The 19,168-nt window shown below is 40.0% G+C and overlaps 1 protein-coding gene across 2 annotated transcripts in view; it reads right to left on the bottom strand.

Moving 5' to 3' along the window:
• The window catches only part of parga (poly (ADP-ribose) glycohydrolase a), a 204,259-nt gene that overhangs the window by 181,754 nt on the left and 3,337 nt on the right, over window positions 1–19,168 (bottom strand). For both annotated transcript variants that reach the window (XM_043679037.2, XM_087982399.1), the window contains exons 2-3: window positions 12,547–12,613; window positions 10,604–11,641 (exon numbers count right to left, since the gene is read on the bottom strand). In XM_043679037.2, coding sequence (XP_043534972.2) covers window positions 10,604–11,641; window positions 12,547–12,560 — 1,052 coding nt within the window. In that variant the 5' untranslated portion in view covers window positions 12,561–12,613. The remainder of the gene's footprint in view (window positions 1–10,603; window positions 11,642–12,546; window positions 12,614–19,168) is intronic.

The following is a 19,168-nucleotide window of genomic DNA, read 5'->3' as shown; positions in this document are numbered from 1 at the left end:
CATGAAAAAAGCCCTTTCATATGTATGGTACAATTCCTGACAAGAAAGCACTCTGACTTAAATAAAATTATGTCACTATGCAAATAAATCTTATTTTTATACTTTCTGCTCAATGCTATTGGTAATTTCACAGACCCAATCATGACTACCTGACAAATCAGAAAATTCAACAAAACTACAACATGCATTGCACCAGCCAAATTAATATTCCAGCTTCACACTATTTTCTACAAACCTTCATGATCAAAACACTCAACAAGCATAGAATAGTAGCAGAACATAAACACTTTCACTCAGTTGTTTGGTGAAACTCAGCTAACTGACAGGGCAATTCATCCAGCTGCACAGCAGGTACAGGCCGTTGCACAATCATTAACTCCTTTCAGCCAGCTGAGGAAATCAGCTCCACTCAGAGGAACCCACCCACTGTCTGTTTCCGGTTTCCAAGTAAAACCAATCAAGCAAACAAGAAATCAGTTTGTATATTTTAGTGTACCAACTTCTACTGCTTCACTGTTAACCTTTGAACTACCATAAGTCTACCATATTTTCAACACAATGAAGTTACAATTAAATTACATTATTAACACAAAATTTAAGTGAAGGGAACATAAAAGTACAGTGGCTCAGTGGTCAGCACTGATGCCTCACAGCGCCAGGGACCTTGGTTCAATTTCAGCTTTGGGCCTTGTGGAGTTTGCACATTGTCACCATGTCTGCATGGGTTTTCTTTGGGAGCTCTGATTTCCTCCCACAATCCAAAGACGTGCAAGTTAGATTAATTGGCCATGCCAAATTGCCCATAGTGTTCAGGGATGTATAGGTTAGGTGCATGAGTCAGGGGTAAAATGTAGGGTAGGGGAATGGGTTTGAGTGGGATACCTTGAGGGTCGGTGTGAACTTGTTGGGCTGAGGGCCTGTTTCCACACCATAGGCATTCTGTGGATAAATACAACATGTGGAATGCTCATTATAAAACATTGCTGTACCAGACACATGTGGGAGATCAGTAATAAAGCTCTATTTTATAGTTTTATACAATCATTAAATGTGATGAAAGGTGTACGATGTAAGAATACACTTTGGAATTTGGATTTCAAAACGTAGCCCATCCTGAAATGGGTTCAGTTCCTAAATCCATTCGCAGGTCAGTTTGTATATATGTCAGGCTAACTGCCCTATGATTTCACTTTTTCTCTACTTCCTTCTTGATATAGAGGGGTTACATTTGCTACTATGGGATCACATTCAAATAACAACCAAAGTAATTGAGTGACGAAAATAGCCTCTTAATTCAGCAACCACAAGTAGTGCAACTTCAAGGCAGCAATAGAATCCCGAAATACAGTTCTTTACACACAGTTCTTACATATACTAAAATTCCATTACTATGGTGTTACATTATGTACTATAGATAAAACAAAGGTTTGAGGGGCTTCTGTGCTGAGAGACAGGAGATGGCTATAGGGAAAGGCTGAATAGACTGGGGCTGTTTTCCATGGAGCGTCGGAGTTTGAGGGGTGACCTTATTGAGGTTTATAAAATTATGAGGAGCATGGATAGAATAAATAGACAAAGTCTTTTACGTGGGGTGTGGAAGTTCTGAACTAGAGGGCATAGGTTTAGGGTGAGAGTGGAAAGAGATAAAAGAGACCTAAGGGGCAACGTTTTCACACAGAGGTTTCACACAGAGGGTGATGCATGTATGGAATGAGCTGCCTAAGGAAATGGTGGAGGCTGGTACAATTACAACATTTAGAAGGCTTCTGGATGGGTATATGAATAGGAAGAGTCTAGAGGGATATAGGCCAAGTGCTGGCAAATGGAACTAGATTAGGATATCTGATCAGCATGGACAAGTTGGATCGAAGGGTCTGTTTCCATGCTGTACATCTCTATGTACTTAAGAGTGTCCATCCGGTCTGTTTGTATAATTAAGAAGTGTTAGTTCTTTTGCCTTTTAAGTTAGTAAATGTTAGGAAAAGTATTAGACTTACATGCTCTAAATAAGTTAGAAATCATAACTGTACTTAATAAAAGAATAAAGGATATTAAACTGATTACCGCAGCTGGATGGAGAGATTTGTTTACTATTTGTCGGTGTGAGTTTCATTCATTCATGCAATTTCATGGAAGTGCTGTTTTGTCAGTTAAGAGGATAGTGGCCCCTTTAAAAGGTATTCAACAAGTACATACTAATTGGGGAAACTGTTTGGTGTTCTGTAATCTACTCAAGTCTGAGAGAGGGTTGGTAACAGCTGATTAATATTATAATGTTTTGTGGATTGATGGGGATTATATTGTTCACAATACTACAGAACTGCAGTTGAAACAGTGAAACAGTGTTATAGTAGGGCGTTATGAATGAATGAAACGGGAATTAGTGTTTGCTTGTGAATGGGTTAGTAAAGAAGTAATGAATGAATGCAACGAGGGGTACATCGGGTTCCAAGAGATCTATTGTGTTAGGGGATTCTCTAGTCCAAGGTACAGACAGACGCTTCTGTGGCCAGCAGAGAAAAATCAGAATGGAGTATTGTTTCCCTGGTGCCAGGATAGATGATGTCTCAGAGAGGGTGCAGAATGTTCTCAAGGGGGAGAGCGGCCAGCAAAAGGTCATTGTCCACATTGGAACCAACGACATAGAAAGGAAAAAGGTTGAGATTCTGAAGGGTGATTACAGAGAGTTCGGCAGGAATTTAAAAAGGAGGTCCTCAAGAGTAGTAATATCTGGAATACTCCCGGTGCTACGAGCTAGTGAGGGCAGGAATTGGAGGATAGAGCAGATGAATACATGGCTGAGGAGTTGGTGTATGGGAGAAGGAATCACATTTTTGGATCATTGGAATCTCTTTTGGTGTAGAAGTGACCTGTACACCAAGGATGGATTGCATCTAAATTGGAAGGGGACAAACGTACTGGCAGGGAGATTTGCTGGAGCTGCTCAGGAGGATTTAAACTAGTAAGGTGGGGAGGTGGGACCCAGGGAGATAGCGAGGAAAGAGAACAATCTGAGACTGGTACAGTTGAGAACAGAAGAGAGTCAAACAGACAAGGCAGGCAGGGACAAGGTAGGACTAATAATTAAACTGCATTTATTTCAATGCAAGGTGCCTAACGGAGAAGGCAGATGAACTCAGGGCATGGTTAGGAACATGGGACTGGGGTATCATAGCAATTACGGAAACATGGCTCAGGGATGGGCAGGACTGGCAACTTAATGTTCCAGGATACAAATGCTACAAGAAGGATAGAAAGGAAGGCAACACAGGAGGAGGGGTGGCATTTTGGATAAGGGATAGCATTACAGCTGTGCTGAGGGAGGATATTCCCGGAAATACATCCAGGGAAGTTATTTGGGTGGAATTGAGAAATAAAAAAGGGATGATCACCTTATTGGGATTGTATTATAGACACCCTAATAGTCAGAGGGAAATTGAGAAACAGATTGTAAGGAGATCTCAGCTATCCGTAAGAATAATAGGATGGTTATGGTAGACGATTTTAACTTTCCAAACATAGACTGGGACTGCCATAGCATTAAGGGTTTAGATGGAGAGGAATTTGTTAAGTGTGGACAAGAAAATTTTCTGATTCAGTATGTGGATGTACCTATGAGAGAAGGTGCAGTACTTGACCTACTCTTGGGAAATAAGGCAGGGCAGGTGACTGATGTGTCAGTGGGGGAGCACTTTGGGGCCAGCGACCATTATTCCATTAGATTTAAAATAGTGATGGAAAAGGATAGACCAGATCTAAAAGTTGAATTGGAGAAAGGCAAATTTTGACGGTATTGGGCAAGAACTTTCAAAAGCTGATTGGGGGCAGATGTTCGCAGGTAAAGGGGCGGCTGCAAAACGGGAAGCCTTCAAGAATGAGATAATGAGAATCCAAAGAAAGTATATTCCTGTCAGGGTGAAAGGAAAGGCTGGTAGGTATAGGAAATGCTGGATGACTAAAGAAATTGAGGGTTTGGTTAAGAAAAAGAAGCAAGCATAAGTAAGGTATAGACAGCATAGGTTTAGGGTGAGAGGGGAAAGATATAAAACAGACCTAAGGAGCAACTTTTTCACACAGTGAGTGATACATGTATGGAATGAGGTGCCAGAGGAAGTGATGGAGGCTGGTACAATTGCAACATTTAAGAGGCATTTGGATGGGTATATGAATAGGAAGGGTTTGGAGGGATATGGGCCGGGTGCTGGCTGGTGGGACTAGATTGGGTTGGGATATCTGGTTGGTATGATGACTTTATGACAGGATAGATCGAGTGAATCCTTAGAAAAGTATACAGACAGTAGGAGTATACTTAAGAGGGAAATCAGGAGGGCAAAAAGGGGACATGAGATAGCTTGGCAAACAGAATTAAGGAGAATTCAAAGGGTTTTTACAAATACGTTAAGGACAAAAGGATAACTAGGGAGAGAATAGCGCCCCTCAAAAATCAGCAAGGCGGCCTTTGTGTGGAGCCACAGAAAATGGGAGAGATACTAAATGAATATTTTGCATCAGTATTTACTGTGAAAAAGAATATGGAAGATATAGACTGTAGGGAAATAGATGGTGACACCTTGCAAAATGTCCATATTACAAAGGAGGAAGTGCGCGATGTCTTGAAACGGTTAAAGGTGGATAAATCCCCAGGACCTGATCAGGTGTACCCTAGAACTCTGTGGGAAGCTACAGAAGTGATTGCTGGACCTCTTGCTGAGATATAGATATCATCGATAGTCACAGGTGAGGTGCCGGAAGATTGGAGGTTGGCTACCATGGTGCCACTGTTTAAGAAGGGTGGTAAGGACAAGCCAGGGAACTATAGACCAGTGAGCCTGATGTCGGTTGTTGGAGGGAATCCTGAGGGACAGGATGTACATGTACTTGGAAAGGCAAGGACTGATTAGGAATAGTCAACATGGCTTTGTGCACTGGAAATCATGTCTCACACACTTGATTGAGTTTTTTGAAGAAGTAACAAAGAGGATTGATGAGGGCAGAGCAGTAGATGTGATCTATATGGACTTCAGTAAGGCATTCGACAAGGTTCCCCATGGGAGACTGGTGAGCAAGGTTAGATCTCATGAAATACAGGGAGAACTCGCCATTTGGATACAGAACTGGCTCAAAGGTAGAAGACAGAGGGTGGTGGTGGAGGGTTGTTTTTCAGACTGGAGGCCTGTGACCAGTGGAGTGCCACAAGGATCGGTGGTGGATCCTCTATTTTTTGTTATATACATAAATTATTTGGATACGAGCATAAGAGGTATAGTTAGTAAGTTTGCAGATGACACCAAAATTGGAGGTGTAGTGGACAGCGAAGGTTACCTCAGATTACAACAGGATCTTAACCAGATGGGCCAATGGGCTGAGAAGTGGCAGATGGAGTTTAATTCAGATAAATGCAAGGTGCTGCATTTTGTGAAAGCAAGTCTTAGCAGAATTTATACACTTAATGGTAAGGTCCTCGGGAGTGTTGCTGAACAAAAAGACCTTGGAGTGCAGGTTCATAGCTCCTTGAAAGCGGAGTCGCACGTAGATAGGATAGTGAAGGCGGCATTTGGTATGCTTTCTTTTATTAGTCAGAGTATTAAGTACAGGAGTTGGGAGGTCATGTTGCGCCTCTACAGGACATTGGTCAGTCCGCTGTTGGAATATTTCGTGCAAATCTGGTCTCCTTCCTATCTGAAAGATGTTGTGAAACTTGAAAGGGTTCAGAAAAGATTTACAAGGATGTTGCCAGAGTTGAAGGATTTGAGCTATAGGGAGAGGCTGAACAGGCTGGGGCTGCTTTCCCTGGAGCGTCAGAGGCTTAGGAGTGACCTTATAGAGGTTTACAAAATCATGAGGGGCATGGATAGGATAAATAGACAAAGTCTTTTCCCTGGGGTTGGGGGGAGTCCAGAACTAGAGGCATAGGTTTAGGGTGAGAGGGGAAAGATATATGAAAGACCCAAGGGACAACTTTGTCACACATACGTGTATGGAATGAGCCTCTGGAGGAAGTTGAGGATGGTGCAATTGGAACATTTAAAAGGCAAGTGGATGGGTATATGAATTGGAAGGGTTTGGAGGGATATGGGCCAGGTGGTGGCAGGTGGGACTATATTAGGTTGCGATATCTGATTGGCATGGACGGGGTTGGACTGAAGGGTCTGTATCCATGCTGTACATCTCCTTGACTGTATGACTATGAATAACATAAAGCGCTTGTGAGTGGGTTAGTGAAGGGACCTAGAATACAATATCTCACACTACCTTCCAGTCCACAGGAACTATCCAGAGCCTACAGAAACTTGAAAGATGACCACCAATGCATCCGTTATTTATAGGGCCACTTCCTTAAGTACCCGAATGTAGATTATTGGGCCCCAAGGCTTGATAGGTCTTTAATCCCATTAATGTTTGCAACATCATTTCCACACACAACTGATTTCCTTCAGTGTTCTGCCACATTCAATTTGTATGTACCTCAATCTTACACTCATACTCCACTTTATCCCTTTTAATAAATACCTTTGTGCTCCCTTGTTAAAATCTAAGTTATTCCCAATCCTGTTCTTTGACCAATTCGTATATCCTTTCCTTGGAGGTGATACTCTAATTTCCCTTGTTCACCATGAACAGGTTTTCGTAGCAGCATCGCTGGGAACATAACAAAATCTGACCAAATATTGCATACAAAAACAAGTAAAACTTTTACAAGTCACTCATTTGTTCGAAGATATTTTTATGCACATCTTGTAATCACAAACGTAAGCTAGGAATGTTTTAGCTGACTTAAAGTGAGAACATATACCAGTTGTCTACTAGGCCAAAGACTTCTGAAAGATCATAGACTTGATTCATGATCTGAGCCAAGTTAGCTGATCTCTCTACTTGCATAGAAGGACGAGATCATAGCCTCGTTAGTGGTTAGTCTTACTGAACTAAGGTGAAGAGAAATTTCTTCCCTTAGAGTTGCGAAATGTCGGAAATTTCTACCCCAGAGAGCTGTGAATGCTCATTCTCTTCAATATACTCATAACAAAGATCACAAGATTTTTGGATAGGAAGGGGGAAGGAATATGGGAATAGTACAAGAAGGTAGGATTAAGGTAGATATCAGCCATGCTCTTATCAAATGGTGAAATAGGCTCAAAGTGCTGAATGTCCTGCTCCTATTTCTTAAGTCTCATGCAGGTAAACTGGGCAATACAACCTTACTTCCATTTGCTTACTGACCTCACTATTGCCTGGATTGATCAAAAACAATGGCCCCATCAAAAATCCATGAGTCAGAATGCTGATTTACTCACAAACAGGTTGAAAATGTGCAGAAACCTGTCTGGAGACAGCATTTATAAAACAGAAAAAGACAGTCTGCAATTAACAGCTAAGCAACAACAAAAAACAGAGCTGACTTACAATATGTTAAAACATATGACTAACACTGTACTGACTCTGGATTTACCCTTCTTCCTAACAATGATTTCTAATCATGCTAACCTTTTAACTGTAACAGCCTTTTCTTTGTTCCAAGAGCATGTGCAGACAGTAATAATTTTCAGGCAGGTACAAAGTTTATAATGAAGTGCCCAAGGATCAGTCTTGGGATCTTGCTTTTCATAATAGGTATTAATGATCCGTATCTTGGTATGCAGTAGACAATTTCAAAGTTTTCAGTGTCAGAAATGTGATCGACTCTTAACTGCACTCTAGTGGGCAATAAATGCTGGCTGAGCCAGTGACACCCTCATCCCATGAATGAATTTAAAAAACCTTGAAAGAATTGTAAACTGTGAAGACGATACTGTAGAACATAAACAAGTTGGTGGAATGGAAAGATAGGTGGCAGATGAGCTCCAATGCAGAAAAAAGTGTGAGGTGATACGTTTTGGGAAGAAGAACATTGAAAGACAATATAAAATAGGGAGTATGATTCAAAGGCAGGGGTGCAAAAAAAAAAAAGAGGGACCTGGTTGTATATGCACACAGATCATCAACAGCAGGACAGGTAGAGTTAGCAGGACATAAGACATACAGTATCCACTGCTTTAGTAATACGACGATATAGTACAAGAGCAAGGAGGTGATGTTAACCATATAAGATGCTTGTTCGATCTCAGCTGGAGTATTATGTGCAATTCTGGACATTACATTATGAGAAAGATGTGAATGCATTTGAGACATTGCAGAAGCAGCTTACAAGAATGATTCCAGGGAGAAAGAACTTCAGTTATGAAGATAAATTGAAGAAGTTGGGACAGTTCTCTTTGGAGACAGGGCTACAAAGAGGATATGTGATAGAAATTTTCAAAACTATGAGCAGGCTGGACAGAACAGACAGGGAGAAACTGTTCCCTATTGTGAAAGGAACAAAAATAAGACAGCATAGATTCAACATGATCTGCAAAAGAAAAAGGAAGGATAAAGTGAGGAAAATATTTTTAACTCAGAAGTAGTTGCCTAGAAGTGTGATGAAGACAGGTTCAATTGAGACATTCAAGAGTACATAATATGCAAGGCTACCACACAACCATTTAACAGGCTGGTACATTCTGTAACTCTGTTCCATTTGCTCCCTCCTAACTTTGCCTGTAGTATAAAACAATATTTTTATAGTCGGATGACACCAAGTTATAGTCCAAGCTTTCTGAGCATTGCCCTTTCATCAGGCGAAGTGAAAGAGAAGCACACAGGCACAGAATGTATAGGGAGATAGATCAAAGGATCATGGTGTGAGTGAAGAGTTGACAATAATAAGTCTCTGCAGGTGATCAAGAGTGGCAACAGTGTGAGTAAAGTATCAACAGCTGAATAACAAATGAAGGCATGACCTATCATCCGATTAAATACGGCATAGAGGTAATTACGAAAAATCAAAAATAAGATGGTGCTGGAGACAAATGACTGGAATAACAAGCATGCTGACAATCTAACGAAAATAATACATAATCCTAAACTGTAGACTAATTAAGGTAGAGAGAGATCATAACAATTTATCAAGATGATGGTGTCAAAAACAGGACAGTAACGAAGATTTTACAGGTATAGAACACTTTGGTGGGGTCACATATAGAGCAACATGAACCCAAGATCACGGTTAAGGCCATCTTCATGAGTATGGGACTTGGCTATTAGTTTTGTTTGGCGATTCTGCGGTGTGTATCTTTAAGTGTGCCATGGAGGACCACTGGTCATGGTCTTTCAGTCCAAAATAACAATCTTCCACCACCATCTTGTATCTCCGACCTTCAAGCCAATTTTGTATCCAATTGGCTAGTTCCCCCCGGATTCTATGTGATCTTACCGTGCTAACAGTCTATCATGCAGAACGTTGTCATACACCTTCCTGACATCCATATAGACAATGTCTACCACTTTGCCTTCATCAATCTTCTTTGTCATTTCTTCAAAAAACTCAAGTCAAGTTAGTGAGATACGATACCCCATGCACTAAGCCATGCTGGCTCTCCCTAATCTGTCCTTGACTTTCTAAATGCATGTAAATCATGTCCCTCAGGATTTCTTTTCTCTTCCTGGTTTACTGAAGTCAGTGACTCCATGATGAGGTAGTTCCACATCACTCTCCAATACCTTGCCATAAAGGTTTATGCTCAAATCTACCACTCCAACAAGAGGAAAATCCCAGCCTAATCAAAGTCTGTCTTTCCTTGATGTCCATATGTGAACACATAACAAATGTTGTTTGTGCAAATAGCAATAGGAATCCTAGGAAATTTACCACTCTCTAAAAGTAGAAAAATTAAGTTAATTATAATATCCTTATAATAACCTTAGTGGAAAGTACATATGTCAGTATAGAGTGAAAATATGAACCATTTTTGGCTGTATGCTTCACCATACTTCCTTGAAAATTATGTCACAGATAGACAGTATGTGAAGGCGGCATTTGGCATGCTAGCTTCATTGGTCATTGCATTGAGTATAGGGGTTGGGACGTAATGTTGCAACGGTATAGGACATTGGTTGGTCCACTTTTAGAATACTGCGTCCAATTCTGGTCGCCCTGCTATAGGAAAGATGCTGTGAAATTTGAAAGGTTTCAGAAAAAATTAAGAGATGTTCCCAAGACTGGAGGGTTTGAGCTATATGGGAGAGACTGAACAGGGTGGGGCCTTTTTCCCTGGAGCATCAGAGGTTGAGGGATGACCTCAAAAGAAGTTTATAAAATCATGATGGGGTGAATGGCCAAGGTCTCTTCCTGGGGTAGGGGAGTCCAAAACTAGAGGGCATAGCTTATCGTGAAAGCAGAAAGATTTAAAAGGGACCTGAGCAGCAGTTTTTTTCATGCAGAGAGTGGTGAGTGTATGTAACAAGCTGCCAGACGAGGTAGTGGAGGTGGATGTAATTACAATATCCAAAAGCATCTGGAGGGAACATGAATAGGAAAGGTTTACAGGGATACGGGCCAAATGCTGGCAAATGGGACTAGATCTATTTAGGATACCTGGTTGGCATGGACGAGTCCGATCGAAGAGTATGCTTCCGTGCTGTATAACTCTACAACTGAAAAGATCAGCTTGTCATTGCTGGTCTTAGATCATGCGGGAAAGGTTTAGAGTCTCAGTCACTGCCAAAATACAGAAACATTAAAAGAATTTACCTGTTCAACTTTTGTGACTTTCTGCCCAAGTACTCAAAATGATCTGTGATTTTTCTCAATGGTTTTGAGGGTCCCTTCTGATTTCCCAGCTGTGAAGATGAACTAGTTGATAGGTTTATTTTTTGCTCTGGCTTCTGTGTTCCATCCTTTAAACCATTAAATGCTTTAGGTTGTGCCTTTACAAATGGATCTTCAAATCGGTAATTTATGTCTTTATCCACTTCCATCATTTCCTCAACTATTTTATTACCAGAATGAGAGTCAAAACAGTGAACTTGCTGGGTAAGTGAACTGTCATCCAAATCTTCTGAAACTTTGGCTGATAAACAATTAAGTTCAGTCTCTAATTCAAAGGAACTATTACCTGAAGTATCTATTTGCATAGGCAAGACAGACTCAGTCTCTTTCTTAACAGAAAGACATATTCTGGTGTCTCTCTTTCCAGCATCTTGCTTTCCAGTTCCACTTGTGCTTGGCATATATTGTTCACAGCTAGAATCAGAGATTGGACTTTCTGGAACAACATATATGTCGTCAAGGGGATTTTCAAATGACTTTGAATCCTCAAGGTCGACAATATGATGCTCCTCCTTAAGAGGTGTTATCCCACCAGGTCGAATTGGTGTGGTATTTTTTGCTCCTTTTGCACTTGAAGGTTTTATTACCCATTCCTCAAGTGTCTTGCACTTTTTATTGTCTGGGATAATGCTCTTACTATTCTCTCCAGAACCAGAGCTTTCCACTTTGGTAGTTGGGGCTTTTTGGTTATCTGTATCACTCTCAGAAGTACATCTGACAACACTTCTGGTCGTCCATTTAAATTTCTCAGCCTCTGAACTCTTGGAAGTTTTCACTTTCTGATTCTTGGTTTTCTCTTCCACCACATGGCACCCCGGTGATATACTGTTTTTGGACTCATTTTCTGAAATATTAACAGAACTGCTTTGCTGTGTATACTGGACTGTTGGTACATCCACATTTCCACCTTGAGAAGTTCCTTCCAATTTTCCACCTTTGACTTGCAGCATTTGTTCAGGGCTGAAAAATAATACATTGAGCTAAATGAACAACTATTTCAATGCATACAAATGTGCATTTGATAAATTAGCCATGCTCTGTTAAAGTAAACTAATTTTTTTAAAAAATTCTTTCCTGTGCACACCCAAAAAAACTGAATAATATGCTCGACAGCCAGAAAGTAATAGCTCAATCTAAGTATGTTTCTTGCATATTCCATGTTCTCCAAAAGGAGCTGAATTTTAGATTTTTAGAAAGAGACACATACAAAACCAAAATACTCCAGAGAAAACAAAACAAAAAGGATTTCAATTTGACCATAGGTATCCCCAAGCTAAGACTAAGATTCTGGTTGCAAAGCCTCAATCCAATCTCTAGCTCTTGTTAATCATGATAAACTTTCAGTTATTTTATCTGTGGCTAGTTTGAGGATATTTAGAATCAATAAATGGCAGAGGATTGAGGTCATTTTATCTGGTACCAACCCACAAAATTATGAGATTTATTATTTTACAATTCTTAATATTAAATTCAATTTCTAATTATTAATCTAATGACATTACTAGTGGACTACCATACCTACAAATCAGTTTAAAAATTTGTCAACTATTTCTTGCTCTCTTTTCTTTCAGTTGTATCCTCAACACACAAATGTTAACTTTTTCTGTGAAGAGGTTTACTCGAAACACTCATCTTGTGCCTACTATTACCAGAAATTACCATCAGAAGAAAAATATCAAGTGACTTAGTATTAATTGTACATTGCAAATCCGGCACACTGGAGAGCAGCCTGTAGCTGCTGATACATTCAGACGCAAAGGGAAGCATCTTGTTGTTCACTACACTCTTGGGGAACACGACTGCATTCATGCAGAATAGGAATTACTACACCACGGGCAATAAATGCTATAAATTGGGGATTGTACCTGGCATGATCCATCTTTCTCCCTTTACATTTGCCTGTCACTAAATCTTCCCACTTTTGCCTTCGGCCTGTAAAATACCAAAACACATGTTACCACACAATTTATAATTTCAAAAATTACACTTTTAAAACATAAATATTAATTCATATTTGGGTATTATGGAGACAATTGTTTAACTTATTTTCACATCCACTGCTTAATGCCTTATTCCTGATGTACACTTGTCACTTGGTTTCCTCCAATATTTCTATCTGTCTTGTTTACATCTAGAAGAGTATTTATGCAGACTTTTGCAATTTTTAAAAAATAGATTATGATACAAGATTCTATATAAACTGACCATTCAGTTCATCTCTAAGTAGGTTTCTACTATTAATTTTAATTCATTTTGCTGTTCCATTGTCTTTTTATTGACAAAACATCACCTCCAAAGGCCCTCTTGTAGCACAGTAGTAGTATCCCTAACCCAGACTGAGAGGCAGAGGTTCAAGTCCCACCTGTTCTAGAGGTGTGTAATAACATCTCTGAACAGGTAGATTAGAAGAATAGGTTAAATAAAAATACTCCAAAAAATTTTGAAAACATTATCTCCTGTGCAAGCATCACATACTCAAATATTTTGTATTTTGCCCTTCAAAACCATAAGACCATAAGACCTAAGAACAGAAGTAGGCTATTCAGCCTACAAGTCTGTTCCTACATTCAATGAGATCATGGCTGATAATTCTCAACTTTACCCCATAACACTGGATTCCCTTAGTGATTAAAAATGTGTTCATCATACCTTGAATATACTTACTGACCCAGTCACAACAGTCTCTGTGGGGTAAAGAATTCCACAGATTCATTACCTTCAGAGAGTAAAATCCCCCCCCCCCCCCATTATGGCCTCTGGTCCGAGACCCTCACAAGGGGAAACAACCTTTCCACATCCATCCCGTCAAGTCCCCTAAAAATGTTGTATGTTTCGATATTGTCATCTCACATTCCTTTATATTCCAACAAGTATAGTATCAATCTACTCAATTTCTCCTCATATGTTAAGGCTAGTGAACATTCTATGGCCTGTAGTATATATTTCCTTAGGTAAGGGGCCAAAATTGTTCATAGTATTCCAGCTGAGGTTTGACTACTGCCATGTATAGATTTCGCAAAACCTACTTATATACTCCATTCCCACTGAAAGAGCAGCCAATATCCTAATCACCTTCCCTTATTAGCTGCTGAACTTAAATCCTAGCGTTTTTGTGATTCACAGTCAAGGATTCCCAAATCCCTCTGATCTATAGCTTTCTGCAGTCTCTCTCCATTTAAATAATATTCTGCTCTTTTACTCTTCCTGCCAAAGTGCATAACCTCATATTTCCCCACATTGCATTCCATCTGTCAAGATTTTGCCCATTCAACTAACCTGTGTATATTCCGGTGTCATCTTCACCACCTACCTTCCCACCTATTTTTGTATCATCTACATACTTGCAATAGTATATTCACTTTCTTCATCCATATCATTAATACATATTATAAATAATTGTGACCTCTAAACTGATCCCTGTGGCACACCAGTGGTTACAAGTTATCATCCTGAAAACTTCCACCTTACTCCAACTTTCTGTCTTCTATTAGTTAGCCATACCACCTCCAACACCACTGCCTCATATTAAGTAGCCTGATGTGTGGTAACTATTTCTTAACTATTCCAAACTACTTTCTCTAGGGAAAATGTTTTATGGAAAAAAAAATTCCAAGCTATTAGTTTTTCTCCTAAGGAAATCTTTGAACTGAAAGCAAGCTAATACTCTTCAATGTTTATTCTACCCACTTTGTCCCAACATAAAGATCCTCATTATCACCCAAGGGCTCTGTTGCTCATATCACTATCTTTTAAAAAAATAAGACTCTAGAACTACTGCCAAGGTCATAAACACCCTCATATACAAAGACCAAAACCCATATGCCACCAGTTCAAAACCTAAACTCTAAAACAGATTACGTATCTCATCAAAAGTTATATCTCACACACCTTACACCACAGAAGCAAGATACTTGGTCAGTAAAGGTGCAAAATTCTCCTGAGCAACAGAAAGGCAGAGTGAGTTTGTCTGAGAAAAGAAATGTTTTAAGTAAGTTTTACCGCAAGCAGTAAGGTGTGTTGGATGGGAAATTTTGTGAAGAGTGGACAGGAGTACTTTTCTCCCCCTCTACTCTTTTTTTAAGTAAGTTAATTGGTTGGTAGGAAACTGCAATAGTGACTGTCTTTACATTGCTGCAAATTAGAAAAGAATGTTAAGCCAAAAGCCTGCAAATGGGACTACATCAGTTTTGGATAACTAGTTGTTGTGAACAAGTTGGGCTGAAGGGTCTGTTTCCATACTGTATAACCCAATGAATTGGTGTACTGGAACTTAAATGAGAGATACCAGAAATAAAAGGCAAATCAGACCCAAGATGATCAAGTAATTTAACAAATCCAAAACATAATAAAGGTTAACGTAAAAGCAGTAAAGTTAAGATGTGCCATTATAGATCAATCAAGTGGAATATCTGGCTTATAATATGGGAAGCCATGGACACTACCAGTGTCCTAGACAACCAAGCATGGTCAGCTACAAAAACGTGAGCTCCAGATTTCAGGACTTGGCAACAACTGAAGTTAATGTGGCATATCCATGAGGTTAATAGTTACGTGAATAGTACATTCAGAGAGAGATGGTCACACAACGGTTTAAGCGTCCGGAAGCAGAAAGGTACCAGCAGTCCTTCTAAGAGAAACAGACAGGTATCACAAGAGTTCCCTGGGTCCTGCTCACAAACCATGCTAATGAGGGCACTGGTTCCTCAAACAGTTGCGATCAGAGTAGCATGTATGGCAATTCAACTGAACAGGAGGGGACAATGTGATGAGGGAGAAAGGATGAGCAATAGTGATAAGGGATTAGTTGGTTAAAGGAACAGACAGATTTTTCTGTGGCCACAGGGAAGACTTCATGTGGTCTCCCTGGTGCCAGGGTCAATGATGTCTCAGAGCAACTGCAGGACATTCTTTCGGAAAGGATGAACAGCTAGAAGTTACGTTCCACATTGGTACCAATGTTTTAGGTAAAAAGAAGAATGTGGTCCTACAATCAGAATTTAGGTAGAAAATTATGAAGCAGGACCTGAAAAGTTCTAATCTTCAGTTTACTTCCAGTGCCATATATAAATGAGTACAGAAATAGAAGAATAAGGTTAGATGAACTTATGGCTGGAAACATGGTGCAGGAGATAGGGCTTTAGATTTCTGGGACTGGCTCTGTAGAAGATGACACCCTTACAAACCAGACAGATTGCAACTGAACAGAGTTGGGACGGAGTTACTTCCATGGTGTTTTGCTGGTACAGCTGAAAAGACATTAAAGTAACTTAGCAAAGGTTTGAGTAGCAAGAGAGAATATTAGAGAAGAATACCAGAGTTATATGTTTTCACGAGTTGGTTCTGGTCTGGAAAGTACTGCCGGGACCCACACGGATGCAGGTTCAACAACAGTAATCATAAGGACGTTGGATAATTATTTAAATAGAAACAATGTGAAAGGGTATGGAGAAAATGTGGGAGAATGGCACAAAGTATGATAGCAGGGTCATAAAATAAACTATAGATAGCTAAGTTAGTTAAGTTCATCAGAGGGGTCAGAGTAAGGATGAAAGGAAAATAAATATAAGACATTTGTTAGACCTGAGTTACAGCATTGTGTACAGTTCTTGGTACATTGTAAGTAAAGGTGAAGTTGCTATAATCCTAGTGGACTGCTCTAAAGAGGACTGAAAGAATGCCTTTGGAGAGCCAGCAGGCACAATGAGCCAGATAGCCTCCTTCGGCACATAATACTTCTGCAATTTGTGATATATTTTAAAGACAAAACAAACTACGGTGAGTTGCACTAAAACACTGCATAATTCACAGAACATTTTGCAAAGAGATTTCAATTTAAATGCCAGGTTCAGTAAAATGTTTTTAAAGAAAAAAAAAGATTGCGTACAGAAGGTTTTTCTTTATAATAGGTATTCAGATAACTACATCAACATATCTTCCTATAGCCACTCTGCAATCGAAGCAGAATGTCGAGTATATACCACACATGAACGCAAACCTGAAGGAGCAAACATTTTATGAAATGTTTATGAAAAGTGAGTGACTTTCATGAATATGTAATAAGCCTGATTATTGTTTTAAATCAAATGGTGTGAAATCAAACAGAATATGCAGCCTCATTTTGGAGATTCAGCACCTCTACTCTGCTTGTTTTTCAGTTAAACGGTAATTCAGTGAAATTCAAAATAATTTCTGTCCCAAAATCGCATCCATAAACAATTCAAAAGTAATATATATTTAGTTGCTCATCACTGCCACCATCATCATAGAGAACTTCCAAAGAGCTCTCATAGAAAGAGCAGGAAACATCAAGAGAAGAAAGATGATGCCTGAATTACAGAAGTCAACTTGTAGCCTTCTCATTCAACTTTCTTAGCTGAAATTTAACACAGGCCTAGGAGCACAAACACATCAGAAACTGATGCACAGCACTTTGGTTCATACAAAAAAAAAACTTAAGATAGAAACAGAAATTGCTGGAGAAGCTCAGCAGATCTGGCAGCATCTGAGCAGAGAAAGTAGAGCTAACATTTTGGGTCTTCTGACCCTTTTTCAGAACAGATGCTCTGAAAGTTCTGAAGTACTGCCACCACCAAACCCGAAACTTGAACTCTGCTTTCTCTCCAGACCTGCTGAGTTTCTCCAGCAACTTGTGTTTGTTTCAGATTTCCAGCACCCACAGTTCTTTATTTTAAAATATCTTAAGAGAGTTACTTGAAAGAATTTCATTTCTATTGACTTCAATTCATAGTACAGCATTTAGAGTCATAGAGATGTACAGCACAGAAACAGACCCTTCGGTCCAACTCGTCTATGCCGATCAGATATTCCAAAACAATCTAGTCCCACTTGCCAACACCCAACCCATATCCCTCCAAACCTTTCCTATTCATATACCCATCCAGATGCCTTTTAAATGTTGCAATTGTACTAGCCTCCACCATTTACTCTCGCAGCTCATTCCACATATGTACCACCCTCTGCGTGAAAACATTGCCCCTTAGGTCTCTTTTATATCTTTCCTCTCTCACCCTAAACCTATGCCCTCTAGTTCTGGACTTCCCCACTCCAGGGAAAAAAGATTTTGTCAATTTATCCTATCCATACCCCTACAATTTTATAAACCTTTATAAAGGTAACCCCTCAGCCTCCGACACTCCAAGGAAAACAGCCCAGCCTATTCAACTTCTCACTATAGCTCAAATCCTCCAACCCTGGCAACATCCTTGTAAATCTTTTCTGAACCTTTCAAGTTTCAAGGAGGCCAGAATTGCATGCAATATTCCAAAAGTGGCCTAACTAATGTCCTGTACAGCCGCAACATCACCTCCCAACTCCAGTACTCCACATTCAGAGCAATAAAAGAAAACATACCAGACGCTTTCTTCAATATCCTAACTACCTGCGACTCGTTTCAAGGAGCTATGAACCTGCACTCCAAGGTCTCTTTTTCAGCAACACTCCCGAGGACTTTACCATTAAGTGTATATGTCCTGCTAAGATTTGCCTTCCCAAAATACACCACCTCGCATTTATCTGAAACTCCATCTGACACACCTCAGCCCACTGACCATCTGATCAAGTTCCCCTTGTAATCTGAGGTAACCTTCTTCACTGTCCACTACACCTCCAATTTTGGTGTCATCTGCAAACGTACTAACTGGACCTCTTATGCTCACATCCAAATCATTTACATAAATGATGAAAAGCAGTGGACCCAGCATCCATCCTTGTGGCACATCACTGGTCACAGGCCTGCGGTCTGAAAAACAACCTTCCACCACCACCTTCTGTCTTCTATCTTTGAGCCAGTTCTGTATCCAAATGGCTAGTTCTCCCTGTATTTCTCGAGGTCTAACCTTGCTAACCAGTCTCCCCTGGGGAACCTTGTCAAACACCTTACTGAGGTTCATATAGATCATGTCCGCCGCTCTGCCCTCATCAACCCTCTTTGTTACTTCTTCAAAAAACTGAATCAAGTTTGAGAGACATGATTTTGCACGCACAAAACCATGCTCACTATCCCTAATCAATTCTTGCCTTTCCTAATACATGTAAATCCTGTCCCTCAGGATTCCCTCCAACAACTTGCTCACAACCAATGTTAGGCTCACCGGTCTATAGTTCCCTTCTCCTTACCACCTTTCTTAATAGTGGTACCACATTAGCTAACCTCCAGTCTTCCGGCATCTCACTTGTGACCATCGATGATACAAATATCTCAGCAAGGGGCCCAGCAATCACTTCCCAAAGAGTTCTAGGTACACCTGATCAGGTCCTGGACATTGATCCACTTTTATGCGTTTCAAGACATCCAGTACTTCCTCCTTTGTAATATGAACATTTTTCAAGATATCACCATCTATTTCCCTACAATTTATATCTTCCATATCCTTTTCCATAGTAAATACTGATGTAAAATACTCGTTTAGTATCCCCCACATCTCCTGCGGCTCCATACAAAGACCACCTTACTGATCTTTGAGAGCC

This window comes from Chiloscyllium plagiosum, unplaced genomic scaffold (genome assembly GCF_037043375.1).
Source record: "Chiloscyllium plagiosum isolate Xiang-an unplaced genomic scaffold, Cpla_swu_hap1 HiC_scaffold_43, whole genome shotgun sequence".
NCBI lineage: Eukaryota > Metazoa > Chordata > Chondrichthyes > Orectolobiformes > Hemiscylliidae > Chiloscyllium > Chiloscyllium plagiosum.
This window is presented reverse-complemented; position numbering and strand designations above follow the sequence as displayed.